At 38.6% G+C, this 15,191-nt stretch overlaps 1 protein-coding gene across 2 annotated transcripts in view; it reads right to left on the bottom strand.

Moving 5' to 3' along the window:
• Positions 1-5,424: 5,424 nt before the first annotated feature.
• The window catches only part of LOC127161171 (NACHT, LRR and PYD domains-containing protein 12), a 68,172-nt gene continuing 58,405 nt past the window's right edge, over positions 5,425-15,191 (bottom strand). For both annotated transcript variants that reach the window (XM_051103819.1, XM_051103818.1), the window contains 2 exons: positions 9,270-9,316; positions 5,425-9,191 (listed from right to left, as the gene is read on the bottom strand). In XM_051103819.1, coding sequence (XP_050959776.1) covers positions 8,635-9,191; positions 9,270-9,316 — 604 coding nt within the window. In that variant the 3' untranslated portion in view covers positions 5,425-8,634. The remainder of the gene's footprint in view (positions 9,192-9,269; positions 9,317-15,191) is intronic.

Here is a 15,191-nt window from a genome sequence, read left to right as displayed (position 1 = left end):
ACAATTTAAATACTTTTTAATGTCAAATGCTCATCTTATCTTGCTCATCCCGACCTCTGTTCTGTTCTGGTTCATGTCAGTTAGTGTATGTGGAAAAACTCCCCATCTCATGTTCTCCCTCAACTTCAAAATCATCCTATATCGCTGTTTTACCTTTTTTGTTAAGGGTGTATCATATTCTTTACATGTTCACTTTGCAAAGACTGTGTCGCAGTGGCGGCTACTGGTCTGTCAAATAGGGGAAGCTCATTTTCGGCCTACATCATAAAATTGTCTATTTATTTAAAAGTAAATTCTGCCCTACGTTCCTTTTCAAGAAAATGGTCTGTGACCCTGTCGTACCAACTAGGCGTCTTTTCCAGTGACTTGACCAGTGTCCTCTCAATGGCCAGCAGAGCTAGGCTGCTTAAACGGCCTTGGCCCATTGTGTTTCGGGTGTAGGACTTGAGCCACTTTAAACAGGAGAAGCTCCTTTCTACACCTGCAGATGTAGCTCCAATTGTTACCACTAATGAGAACAGTTTGTAAAGCTGAGGCATTGCACTGTCCAACTCCATGTCTTTAAGGAACACCAAGTAATCACACAGCTTTCCCCTGTTACCCTGCAAGTCCTGATCTGAATACAGGACTTGAAGTTCTGACCTCAGTCTCCCTGAATCAAAGTGATGGCCATAACTTTTCAGGACACTTTGGAAGGCCTCCTCTGGAAATACTTGTCTAATGTCATCAAATTTCTCTGGATTGGCTAATTCTAAGAAGAGCATGCTTTCCAAATTTGAAAAACGTTGAGGAATCTGCTCCAAGATGTTATCAAGGATGGCCATGTACAGATTTCTGTATCGCTCTTGGGGATCCTGTAATTGGGTCAGACGGCGCTTTCTCATGGGCTCATCTCGTGGGTCTGATGTGAGATCTGCTGTTTTGGCATAAACGGCTTGGAAAGCCCCCTCTGACCTCTTCTCTTTGACAAATGCAAGAAGAGATTCAATTCTTTTCTTGCAGTAAAGAACATCCATCGCCCTCTGCTGGACAATATCAAAGACCACATCAGTCTCAGAGAAGATTTGTTCATATGTGTACAACATGAACACAAACTCAAAATCCTCCAGTTTCCTCAGAAAGCCTTTGGCACAATCCAGTGTATCATCATCCATTGTTGTATCTGCAATGATGTTCTCAAATGTCTGCAGGAGGCCATCATAATTGTTTGCCACAGTGCTCACTATCCGTGATGTGAAACTCCATCGAGTAGGAGCGTTTCTGCTGTGCAGTTTCACCCACGACGCTAGCCTAGCCTACTATATGAATGAATGAATGAACGATCTAAAAAAAATATTAAACTCTGTAAAGGTGAAACAAGGAATGTGGTGTATAATTGTGTGAAATGTATGATGAAAATCAAGCAATTTCGCCAAGCAAATATAAAGAAATAGGTTGCAGCAGTTTTTATTTCGACTGAACTTGAGAAATCCGCGATGGGACTGAGCGCGAATAGCTTCAGCGATTCCTTATAGTACAAAATCGCTGTCAGTCAAAAGGAGATGCAATCTTTCGACAGACCCTCCAATCATCACGCAGAAGCTCGGAGTCCAGGCCAGCCCACTCCTCATTTGCTCCTCATTCACCCCCAGAGAAGCTGAGCGTCCGTGGGCGGGACATAATCGCAGCGTTTATCCAATGACCGTCTAGTTTCAAAGCACTGAAAAAAAAACGTTCAAAGCAGCCGCATTGAAGTCAATGGACGCTGGTCTTCAATGGGGAAATGCACTGTGACGCTACGGGAATGTATGAGAAGAAAATCAAGTCAGCCGACCTGCTATATCTAACTGATTCTGAACGAACTCGTCTTTGAGATGAACGTTTTCTAACGCATTTTTAGTCAATAAAATGTTAATACAATAGTACATAATTTGACCATTAATTTTGTGACATTATAGGGGAAGCTGAGCTTCCCTTGCAGTCTTAAAGAAATCGCCACTGCTGTGTCGGTACTTCTGCAGTGATGTAGGATGATTTCGAAATTATTTTTCAAGTTGAGGGAGAAAATACGATTGGAGTTTTTCGACATACACTAACTGTCTTGAGTCAGAATACACAGAGTTCAGGGAGAGAAAGACAAGACGAGCATTTAAGATTAAAAAGTATTTTAAATTGTATTCTTTTAATGAAAAAAACTGATAGGTTCGCTAGATAAGACCCTTCTTCCTCGGCTGGGGTCGTTTACAACCACATTTGTGATCGTTTGAAGCCGCATTTAAACTGCATTATGGAATTTAAAAATCGGGGCACAATATCAGTCCATTATATGGAGAAAAATGCAGAAATGTTTTCCTCAAAAACATAACGACTGAAGAAAGAAAGATATGAACATCTTGGATGACAAGGGGGTGAGTACATTATCTGTGAATCTTTGTTTTGGAAGTGGACTTCTCCTTTAAGGGATGTCTTGATCACAAAATTTTTACTGTGCACTGAAATGTGTGCTGTGAAAACCAGGAAGCGCCGATGCTCACTATATTCCCTTATAGGAAGTTCTGAAGCTCAAAACTTAAGAGATAATTCATTACAAAATGACGTGACCGATTTTAAAACACAAACCAATATCATATTTGAGCATAAACATACATCACTAGACAGGTAATGTCTAATCTAGCAAACATTTACAATTTATTTATGGCTGAAATCTTGCACATTCATGTAACAAAGTATTTATCATAATGTACTGTAAATAGCATTACAAGAGATATTCATTTTAATGCTGTGTGTAAATATCAGTAGTGATGCTGTACAGTGAGGATGGAAATAGTCATCAATGTGTAGTGAGCCACTGTCCTTATCAATGTCTGAATTTGTAAACACAATTTATCAATTCACAACCTAGCAAACTATTAAGGTGATTGAGACGCAATCTCTGTATGGCAGTGGACCTTGAGGACCAGAGTTGAGAAGAACCCCTGACACACTAATTAGTTAATAATCACTCATGAAGAATGAGTACACTTTCATTTGAACAGAAATATGTAATATTTGACTTATATTCAGTGATTTTATTATTTTCTATTCCCTTTTGTGTCAATCACAGCTAAATAAAACCAAAGTCCATTCAGCCACAGGTCACTGCATCTTTTGCTGTGTAAGGTTTTTAAATGTCAAACACATTCTCAGTATTTATGTATGTTTCAGCTTTTATAACCATTGTAGGGATCACTGTTTCAGTACGGTTCTTATGTACTATCCATTTAACATTTCAGCAGCTGAATTCTTTTAGTACTTGCATAGTAATTTTATTTGTACCATATTTGTGATGCATATATAGGAAGTGACATTAAACTGTGTTGAAAATTCTAGAAAATTGTTCTCATGCTGTAAGTCAGTTCCCACTCTTTTGTTTATTTGTTTGTTTTTTACATTTACATTTTGGTTCTTGTTTTCTTTCTCATTTTAGATGCTGGAGAAAAAGCTGCCAGGCTAAAGCATTTAAAGTGGAAACTTTTGTTGTGGCTCAAAAATCCAGGATTGGGATGGTGGAAGGACCAGAAGACCAGAGATCAGGCAGAGATCTACTGATGCCCCTGAGGAAACCGTTTAACTAATGTGTTAGGTTAAACCAAAATTTTTCAGCCCTCACCTTCATGTCTTTCCAAACCTGTAAAACTTTTGGTTATCTTTGAAACATAAATGTAGATCTCAGAAAGATAGTAAAGACAGCATTAAAGTAATCCATGTGACTCCAGTTGTTTAACCTTAATTTTATGATGTGATGTGAATGGTTTATATGCACAAAAAACATTGCATAAGGATGTAATTTTGTTGTTGTTGCTGTTTTTTGCACACACAAGACATCTGTTAAAAATATCTTTATTTGAATTCTGCACAAAAGTTTTTTATAGGTTTGGAGTGACATGAGAGTAAGTAAGAAATTGGCAAAATTGGCGTTTTTTGGGTGAGATGTGTTCTAATGTGGTTAGAATTGGTCATTGTCCTGTGTTATAAACATTTTCAGTATTTCAGAGATAATTTCGCCGCGTTTGTGGAGTGGACACTGGCGAGAAACAAACCCTCGTTCTCCGCCTGCTCCCTGGAGAATCTCGCTAGTGCCACTCCGGACCCAGAACCCAGCCAGCCACCACCCCGACACGCGGAGCACGAGCCCGAGCCCACCGCAGACGGATCTCACGCTATCAGCGCGACCAAGGAGCCATCGCCAACTGGAGCGACAGAGCAAGCGATCGCCGCTGAACGAGAGGAATGTACGTCTGACCAGGTGCGAGAGCTGGCCACAATGCCTGCGACGGTAGGAGTATCAGTGGGGCACGAGGATGCTGAGGACAGCACAACCCACTGCACCGCCGCTGAGGGTGAGCTTAATATGGACCTGGGTCATAATGTTATGGACTTGAATATTGAACTGTCAGCATGTTTGGATTTTCCCACCCACCCACCCTCCCTCCCTCAGTCACCTCTGCTTCCTGTCAGCACCGTTGCTCACCCTCAGCTCACCATCTGTGCGGTGGGTTCACCGCAGGTCTGCCAGTCTCCATTGGTGTCATGGCTGGAGGATCCCTCATCGTCGCCTCCAGCCTCAGAGTCCTGGACTCCGCCTCGGCCCTCCGACCCTCCGGCTCCACTCCGGCTCTCAGCTCCCTAGTCTCCACCGTTGCCCATCGGTCCACCAGCTCCACCGGGCTCCATCGTCCCTCCGGCTCCGCCCTGGTCAGTCGTCGCCCCACCTTCACCTCTGGACTATACTCCCCCGGCTGCACCTCGTCGCTCCGTCCCACCGGCTCTGTGGAACTCCTCCCTCCCGCGGGCACAGCCTCGGTCCTCTGTCGCTCTGGCTCCGCTGTGGACCTCCGGATCTCCGTTTCCACCTTGGTCGCCAGAGCCTTGGGCTCCGTTGTGGATTATTAAATGTATTTTGTTTATATCTTTGTTTATATACGTCTTCGTCTGTCTGTTCCTGCCTACAGCGTGACAGCGGTCTTAAAAAACTTAGGGCAGCCCCCTTTCCCCTTTTTGTTTTTGCCATGATTATAGAAATTCCACTGTTTAGTAGTTTACGTTCTCAATAAAACTGAATCACTAGTTGTGGCACCTTTATAACCATGACCTAATTTTGATAAGATTTGTAGCAGGTGAGTCAGTTGTGTGTATTACAGGTGAAGGTTATTGGAATATTGACAATACTATAAAAGTGGCAACAGGTTACGCCCACCCTGACACCATTGTGCATATCTTAAAATATCAATCAGCTGTGAGCTCAATGCTACACTCTAAAAATGCTAAGTGTGTTTTAACCCAAAATAGTATAAAATATGGACAAACCCAACAGTTGAGTTAAAACTGTTAAAAGTGTCTCAAAAGCCTTTATTTTCTACCCAAATATATGGTCATACACAATTACTCATTGGTTTCCATCTTTAATACTGTTCGTTACAACCCCCAGTTTAGGAGTTAACATAAGATAAAGTTAATGATGAATAACAATACAGTTCAGTAAATTTTTTATTTGAGTTTTTACATTTTAATATGAGGACAGGTAATCACAATATAGGCTTAAAATAAACATTTTAAATTAATTTCAGGGGTAGACCATGCAGCCCACAATAACTAAATGACCTAACAAAAAATAATGGAAATAAAACAGATACTTCTCTTGAACTTCAACAAACTCAAGGGAAAATTTCATTTAGAAAACAGATAGCACAAGACGGGCCAAACACATGCTGAAGCAAATGAAAAAGCAAGGAAACGAAAACCGCTTACAGTCGCTAAGCATTCATTCTTTCAATCACTTCCAACAAATCAATTCAGTTCTTTTTTAACACTAGAACCGCCACGGGGTCAATTTTACCCGTACCTGTTATTCAAATGTACATAACAGATTTTCAATAAAACACTCAACTCTCCCAGTCATTGACTTTTACTAAAATTGTGAAATTTAAAATCCCCTGGTGTTAAAAAGTGTTTAGATAATACTAGATCGAAAAACTGAGCATTTATACCTAAAAGCGCCATCGCAGGTCAAATTTACCCACTCTATGATGCGTGTATTTTCGCACTGTCATTATCTTGCCGGTTATGTTTTTACATTGTACATTGCTAGGCAGCGCCTTTTACTCACTAAATTAGTGGTTATCAGTTTCATAAATAAAGTCAATATGAGTGAAAGAAGGCAGTTGATTTTTGACAAAGAGGTATTTGAAGCACTAAATACCATGATTATTGGAGAGTCTGTTATGAGTCCTGGGTCGGCTCAGCATCTGACGACTCATCTGACAGCGATCTCATATTTAGATGTGTTAGCCTAACGTTACACATATTGTTAAAACTTTGGATTATTTTTTTGTTTTGTAATTTCTATTGTTTATTGTTCGCTACTGTGTTGCTATTTATTCTAGTCTGTCCGTTTACTGAAAAAAAATCAGATCTATGTAATGAATACAACCTTTTTTTTTTCCTTTTTTTTTTTAATAACCCTAAGTTTATTTGTGTTGTTCTTTTATTCAAATTATAAATGATATAAGTAAACAAATTGATCATTCATTAGGTGAAGCTGTGCACTTGAATTTGACATCGCATCATCATTTTGATGCATCATCATTTGATTGGAGTGTGCGCGAGTTATTATTACACATTGTTGTCTATGGGCTATTTTCGTAATTTAAATAACATGAATTGTCTTAATTTATTGAATAATGACAACGAATTCTAATATTACACCACACAATTATGTAGTTACTTCTTTTTAATTCCCTTTGTCAGCGCAGTCTTGTTTATGTTAAATTGACTGTTATGAAAACGGACTGTAGCCTGCATAAAAATCTATAAACATAAAACAACAGGGCAAAAATATAAGTTGATGACTAGACAATCATTTTTTTATGACACTAGACACTTCTTTATCAAGACAGTGGCATAATACAGTGAAATAAAATCTTCTTTAGCCATATCAAAACACTTGTCTGCACGTGGGTAAAATTTACCCGCATGGCGGTTTTAGGTATACAGCGACCTCTGGCGGTTCTAGTGTTAAAGATGCCTGGTCTCCTCAGCTCCAATCACCATGCAGGCAGCCTGCATGTCCAATTAGGGCCAAGAGATCTGTGAAGAGTGAGATGGGGAAAAGAGCCAAAGAGAGAAGAGAGGTGCGGAAAAACACACACACACATACACACGTTTACTTAGCTTTCTAAATGGGGACATTACATAGACTTATTGTTTTTATATACATATAGTTATAAATTTATCTACCCCAACCCTATCCCACCCCTCGCAGAAAACTTTCTGCATTTTTACAATTTCCAAAATAACTTTGTTTACTTTATCCTCCTAAGACCTGGGAAAAGCATTTAGTTAAAAATTAGTATATTTTCATGTCATTACATTGTTTAGAGCATTAATAAAATTTAAAAAAAAGATGACGTTGGGACTTTGTATAAAGATTAGTCAACAAACTAATTTCCTGTTTGTATGTTATAACAGAATGATTTTATATACCATTTTTCTTTATGCATAATGTGCATAAAATGGCCATAAACGGTTTTACTCATTATATACAATGTATATATAAACTAAATCTAATTTGCATATTAATGTTTTTGGAGCAGCATGCAATTAAAGAAGAAGTGTAATAATAGAAATAATAACACGATTTTCATAATAATATATAATATTTTATAGGAATATTAAAATATAATTTCTTTCACTATTCATTTGTTGTGTCTCCCAAACTGCGTAATAAACAAGCTTTTAGTCCTGGTGTAATGCCACGCCAGCAGAGGGAGCCCTCACCAATGCACTCTCTGTTACCGCTCCCTCTGCTGCTTCAATAGTTACTTCCTGTTTGGCAGCCATGCCAACGGCCTATGCGAAGTATTGTTTTGCCGATGTGGACTCTACCAAGAGTTTTTTCCTGTTTTCATTGCCTTGTTTCATTGTTTCATGCCATTGCCATAGCCATTGTCTTGTTTCTTTGTTATTTTCATTGTTTTGTTTCATTTGTTACTTTAGACTGCCCACTGGTATTTTGACCCTTTTGCCTGCTTTTGGATTTATGCTTCTGTCTTGCCCTGGTTATCGCTGTTTGTTTGGAGATCGACCCTGCATGTTTACCACGCTGTGTTCTAATAAAGCTTGCAATGGGATCTATCCATGCTGTCTGTTGAGTCCCCGTTACACCTGGTGTCTTTATATGAGGACATGTATGAAATCAACGTGCTGTTTCGTAACAGAAAGTCATATTTTGATTTTAAACCCCATAACATTTTCCTGAGATGTTGATTTATGACACACAGTTTAAAAAATGTGTTAGATTTAAATGATAATTACAAAATATTATCATATTTCCATAAGAGTGTCACTGAATTAATATTAGACATTTCTGAAGACCAAAGGAAGGGGAGTGCTCAGGGTGAAACATCCAAAAATTTTGTATCTCTGAAAAGCTCTGAATGTGCTCTGTACAGGACAAACTGTGGCATGTACAGTCTTAAAGAAACTCTAAAATATAATATTCTCAGGAGGGTCTCAGGAAGTTATTTTTATACCAGTTTTACAAATGAGGATGTTACTGATTCATCATGCAGCTCAAAGCATTGTGGGTAGAATCTCTTTACAATTTAATCTAATTCATCAACACAGTATCACTAATGATCTGGGATAAACAGTAAACCCAGGATAGAGCGGCTGAGTGAATGTGGTCTGGACTGTGTGGATGAGGCTTATTGTATCAGAAATGCTGTAGAAGGACAGAGTTCCTGCACTCAGATCCACATACACTCCTATTCTATAGATATTATTATCATCCACATACACTCCTATTCTACAACTGGACAGAACAGGGAGATCAGTCTCCATGTTATTGTGCCAGAATGAGTATTTGTCAGGAGAGCAGTACAAACTCCAGGACTGATCATTATAACCAAACAAACACTTATTACCCCATCCCTTCCTCCGGATGCTCTTATATGACACTGATATAAACACACCATCTTGTCCACTCCAGTCAATCTCCCAGTAACAGCGTCCACACACACTCTCTCTACACAACACCTGAGGACGCACATTAAATCTGTCTGGATGATCAGGATACTCCTGTTTATTGTCCATATTTGTCACTATTCTGTTCTCCCCAGACAGAATGAGCTGAGTGTTTGTTGTGTTTGGGTCCAGTGTGAGAAAACAGGCATCTGAACACAAGAACAGACACATTTATTAGACAACAACAATCACTACAGCTGTGTGTGTGTGTGTGTGTGTAGACGTACATTTCTTTAGTCCTGCTGTTTTTCTGGATTCTCCTCCATGATCCACACTAGAAAACACACACACAGTCACATTCAATCAGCAAACAGACACAAATTAAATAATTTTTTTTTAAACTAAATGAATAAAATCAAACTTTGATGTTGGTTGAAGGAAGCTAGACCAAAAAAACTGTAGTAGTTTTAACAAATTTAACTTTATGTTTTACGCTTTTAGTAATATTAAAAGATTTAAAAGCAGTGGCTGGTGTATTCAGGGTGGTTTCTAGGGTGTTTCTATGGTACATGGAGTGGTTGCTAGGCTGTTGTCATGCATTTGTTGTAGTTGGCAGCCATATCACCCTGTAGCTCAAGATTGGTCACCCACTGAAGCTAAGTAGGGTTGAGCCTGGTTAGTACTTGGATGGAAGACCTCCTGAGAAAACTAGGTTGCTGCTGGAAGAGGTGCTAGTGAGGCCAGCAGGGGGTGCTCATTTCTGCACACATTAAATAAATTATAAAATATAAGAATTACATGTCTTCATGAATCATGTTCATTTTACTTTTTTACTTTTTACTTTATTTTCAGTTGTTTCACCGAGTCTGAACTGTTCTAGAGTTCAGAGATTCTGCACAATAAAATTTCTTACTGGACTTTTCATAAGAGCTTAAAGAAATTCCAGCAGTGAGACAAGTGTTCGAGTCTTAAACCAGACCACGAAATAAGTACCTGCATCGATTGCAGGTAAATGTTTAATATGTTCAACAAAATCTCAGCTCAGCTCTTTTGATGAATGGATATGCATTTAATCTAAATATCAAAATTTGTGAGATTAAGGAAAAAGTTTTGAGATTAAATAATGCAATTTTGTGTCTCTGGAAATAAGTAATCTATGATATTTTATTATGCAGAATATTAAGGTTATGTGAGTGAGAAAAGGTTTTTGTGAGTGTTAAAGAGGGATCTGTGAACACATCAGTGTAAAAAATATAAAAGAAGTTTTAATTACAATTAGACCCCTGGGGTGAGATGAGCCACCAGAATTGGCACAGGAGCAGCTTAGTGGCATGTTGTTACTAGTGTTCTTACTTTTTAAATTTAACACTTATTGTAATTACTGTCATGAGAGAAAACGATATAATCGTTCAACAGGTTGCATTTATTTAACAGACGGCATGAACTGCACGCTTACGTGAACTACATAAATCAATTACCGGGTTCTCCATCTCAATAGGGGTGGAGTCCCCTATTGATTGGTCACCATAATAAAGCTGGTTCCCCACATCTCCCTTCTTTTGAAAAGAACATTTTGTTTCCCCTTTTAACACACAACAAATTAACAATGTTATAACACAACATTCCATTTGTTTCCTTCAAAACAGAATAAGCAAATTAAAGTGCAACATAATGTAATGTTACTGTCCATCTGGTTGCAATGGCATTGCTTGCTAATTTTTCCTGTTCCTGCGCAAAACAGCTCTATTTGAGTTAGCAATATGTACAGTCTTGGTTCTGATATTTTGTTCAGCACAACCGCTGGTGTTTTCTAGTGTCTCTCACTGTCTAGCTTCAGAAGGACCTTTTCGCCTGAAAGTAACTCAGGCAATGCACAAGCAGTGTGTCTCCAGTCATAGAAGAACTTGTAAGACTTCTTCGCAGCTTTATCCTTCCTCTCCACTGCTCTGCGATCATTGGGTCAAGGTTGGTATTTTTCCTCAAGCATAGGCAGATTGGTTTTAATCTGCCAACCAATCATTAGTTGTGCATTGCTCAGTCCAGTTGCAGTGACAGGTTTTGCACAATAGCACATCAATGCTAGATGCAGGATCGGGTTGATGGAGAAATCGTTTTGCAGTTTGAACTGCTCTCTCCATAGCTCCATTGGCTTGGGGGAAATGAGGACTTGAGGTTGTGTGGTGGAAATCATAGTCTGTACAGAACTGCCTAATTTCAGCTGAGGCAAACTGAGGGCTATTGTCAGACACAAGCTCCCTGTGAATACCCCACCTTGCTGAGAAAGCTTATCACCGCCTGTGTAAGGCCCATTAGTAAAGGCTGACACCTTAACGGAGCACGATCAAAATCATATGAGCTGATGAGTGGCACTAATTTTTTTTTATCTGTCTCCATGCAAAATTCCTCCAACCCTTGAAGGTAACGGGTAAAACGCTCGCAGGCCCACACTTTGCCTAAATAATTGATAATTTCTAGAACTTGCCTAAGCTCGGTCACATTAGTGGGACTAGGCATATCAGTTGCCATTACCTTGGTTGCATCAGGCTTGATGCCACCCTGACTGATGGTGTGCCTGAAATACTGCAGCTCAGATTTTTTTGAAGTGGTATTTATCGTTTATCAAGTCTGTTCAATTTCAGACCTGACTCTCTTTTAATTTTTTTAGAACAGCCTTGAGATTCTTGTCATGCTCATTTTGGTCCTTGCTATACACAAGTATGTCATCCATGACAACTACAGTGCCTTTGTCCCCAAATAGAAGTTTACTCATTTCTTTTTGAAAAATTTTGGGTGCTGAAGTGGCCCCAAATGGTAATCTAATAAAACAGAACCATCCTAATGGGGTTATGAATGTAGTCAACATCACACAGCTTGGGTCCAAAGGAATTTCCCAAAACCCTGAGGACACGTCTAGTGTAGAAAAGACGCAAGAGTTTGGGGGCAATGTCCTCCAATATTGGGAGAATATAACGCTCTTGCTTTACATCCTGATTCAAACATTTCAGCTCTACGCAAATCCTGACCGAACCATTCTTTTTCACTACAAGCACCATTGGGGCACACCATTCAGTTGGTTCTGTGACTTCAGAAATTATCCCTAAGGACTGCATACATTTGAGCTCCTGTTCAACCTCGTGCAACAGGGTAGCATACTGTACACACTGTATTTTCTATCACCCTACACCTACCCTACAACTAAACCTAGCCCTCACAGAAGACTGCACACCTGTACTTTCTGAAATGATTCTGCATGATTTATAAGCCTGTTTCCTCATGGGGACCTCACAAATTTATCACGTTATGGGGACTAAATGTCCCCACAAGGACAGTAATACCAGTAAATTTTGACCTTGTGGGGATATTTGGTCCCTATAATGTGATAAAGACCAGGTACACCCACACACAGATACCCTGCTCACACAATCATGCAAATATGTCCTAAAATATGCAACTTGTGACATGTCCTAAGTGTATGAAGGTATACTATAGTAGAGTTTGGTGAGAAACAAAACAAAGTGGCAAGTTATTGTTACATTTTTGAAAATCTTGCGTTGCAGTCCTGTGTGAGAACTAAAGAGTATTTAATATCTCTGTTGTTCTCTGGTTATCAGTCAGAATGACAGTTTTTGTGTAAATGTTATAGGCCTAATACATACCCAAGTCAATGCATTATTCTTGTCCTTTTGTGTTAGTGTTTAAAATATTTATTTTGAAACAAATTAATTAATTAGTTTAACAAACAAACAGACTTACTGGGTGAGTAGGGTAGGCTATGACAGCTGTCAGATCATACCCTGCCATACTCAGCTAATGCAAAGAATAGAATTTATATCTACACAGAAGAAAGCCCTGCCTAGACACTGCCATGGTACGTGTTGTGTTGAGCTATTCATTAGTCTGTTGTTTGATGAAAAAAAGATGAAATCTAGTTGCAATAAATGCATTTATAATCCGTACAACTGCAGCAGCAGAGGGGGGACTATTATTGTGCTGCACGAAACTGAGGAAGAACTGATTTACATTTAGTGTTAAAAAAAAAATGAATGATCAGATAATACACAGACCATATATTGACATTTAGTGGACTATATAAATCCTTTTATAAAACGGATAGATCTGGCCCTTGATTCTGATTGGTTGAGCTGCGTTCGAAACTGCTGTAAATGTAGCATATCAGAGCGAATCAGACAATTGAAGATTCGATTAGAAGTGTTGAAACAACCCAAAGAGCCAAATTCCAGTAAGAGGCCCAGGATAACCAGACAACGTCATAAATCTGTCCATGATACCCTGGTGCCATGAGTCTGAAGCAAGACTAACTAACTAACTAGGAGCTTTGAACAGCTTGCAGCATTAAAACAAAAGGACACTTATCAATATTGATAATTCCAACTCAGGAAGGAGATTGTCAATTTTGGGGCAAGTAACACATCATGGCCACCTGAGAAAATAATTAGTAGAGATTTTGTAGGGTGGTTTTCCCCACCCAGGACAAAGACCAGGCTCCTTCTAGATCTTTTGATCTTTGGGCTCACAGAATGGCACAAAAACTGCCTTTTCATGTATATATGCACCTAAATTATGCTAAAAGGACTTATGAGCATCTAATCATTTCTATGCACAACTCTGTATTATGTATGTAACCCACACATTTGTCTATCATGTTCTAATCATTCTGTATGTCTTTTTAATAACTATTGAATAGCTTAAGGGTTTATATTTGTGTTTGGTATGTATGAGTTTGTGCTTTAAACGTTTCTATCAATCAATTCTATGTAAAATGTGTTATAGAAATCATGTCCAAATTATACTCTGCAAGAGCAGGAATATTCAGACCATGTTACTAATAAGATAACATGTTGATTTATGTATCTGGAGAAGACTTCTTGCCATGCTTTTTGCATCATTTTTGTTGCTGCTTTTTGCATTCTTTGAGCGCTCTCTGCCCAAGACTGCACATTAAAGATTACAGAACTTCCAACCAATCAACAACCTTGGGAACCCCCCCTTTCTGCTACGATGACAACAAAGGGAATCCCTTGGACACAAGGCAACACAAGTAAAACCTCCAGATTCTAACTGAACTGGTGCATTTAATATAAAGTTTAATAGCCTCATTAAGAAACTTGGTGCAAGGGTTAAATAGATGATGATGAAGCAATTGCATATATTGCTATAAAGTTGGGATTTCATATTTTCACTCTTCTAAACTCCTTATTTCCTCACTCTCTTCTTCAACCTGTGTGAATGTGTGAGTGTGTGTGTTTGTGTTAGATTAGTTTATATGTCTTAGTTTTATCCAATAAACAGTGTTGGGAGTAACGCATTAAAAAGTAATAATATTACAGTAGTATATTACTTTTTGCTGTAACGCAGTAATATTACACATTACTAATCAAATTTGGGTAACATTATTACTTGTTACAATCTGAGTAACGCAAGTTACAACAACATATTTTAACTCAAAATTAAGTAGTGAATTTACCAACACCGCAAAACAGAACCAGAGAAAAAAATGCTGGAATTGGATGGTTAAGATGACTGCCGAGACGGATTCTACATGTGTGAGATGGACACACTCCTGTTTTATTCATTTCATCAGAGAGAAGAATAAGAATGCATAATCAGGTGTAATCTATGTGTGAAACCAAACTCTCAAAAAGGAAAAAGCACAAATAAATCCTGGAATCACCTGAACTGGTGCCACTAATACTAAGCTAACGGAGAGAAAGAGCTGCGGGTCGGAGAAGAGAAAGAATGTGGAGGACAAGCATAGACAAGCAACAAAAATTAAGTTAAACTAAAAATAATAAAATCTTTTTTTATCAAATCATAGTCTACATATATCAAGTGAATATGCAAAATATATTTAACCTAAATAGCCTAATTAACAGGTTAACCAAGTGAAAAGAAAATAAAGGGTGATATGCTGCTGAGTTTGGTTCATGTTTGTGTGGTGCGGCGCTCTTTGAAAGTTCACGAAAAGAAAAATTAGATGACATAAAATAAAAGTAAAAATACTGAATACGTTTCAAATGATCTGTATGACCATAAATTTTTTGTTGTTTGTTTCCACTGTTCGATCGCGTCGGCGCCTCACGCACACACATACAGCATTGCAAGCATTGCAGTCTGTTCATTATCAGAATAAAATACAGTCAACCAAACATATACACTGATTAATTAAAGTAGTGTGTACTGCGTAGTAC

Source organism: Labeo rohita, unplaced genomic scaffold (assembly GCF_022985175.1).
Source record: "Labeo rohita strain BAU-BD-2019 unplaced genomic scaffold, IGBB_LRoh.1.0 scaffold_57, whole genome shotgun sequence".
NCBI classification, from domain to species: Eukaryota; Metazoa; Chordata; class Actinopteri; order Cypriniformes; family Cyprinidae; genus Labeo; species Labeo rohita.
Note: the sequence above shows the minus strand (reverse complement) of the source record. Positions and strands in the feature narration are given on the sequence as shown.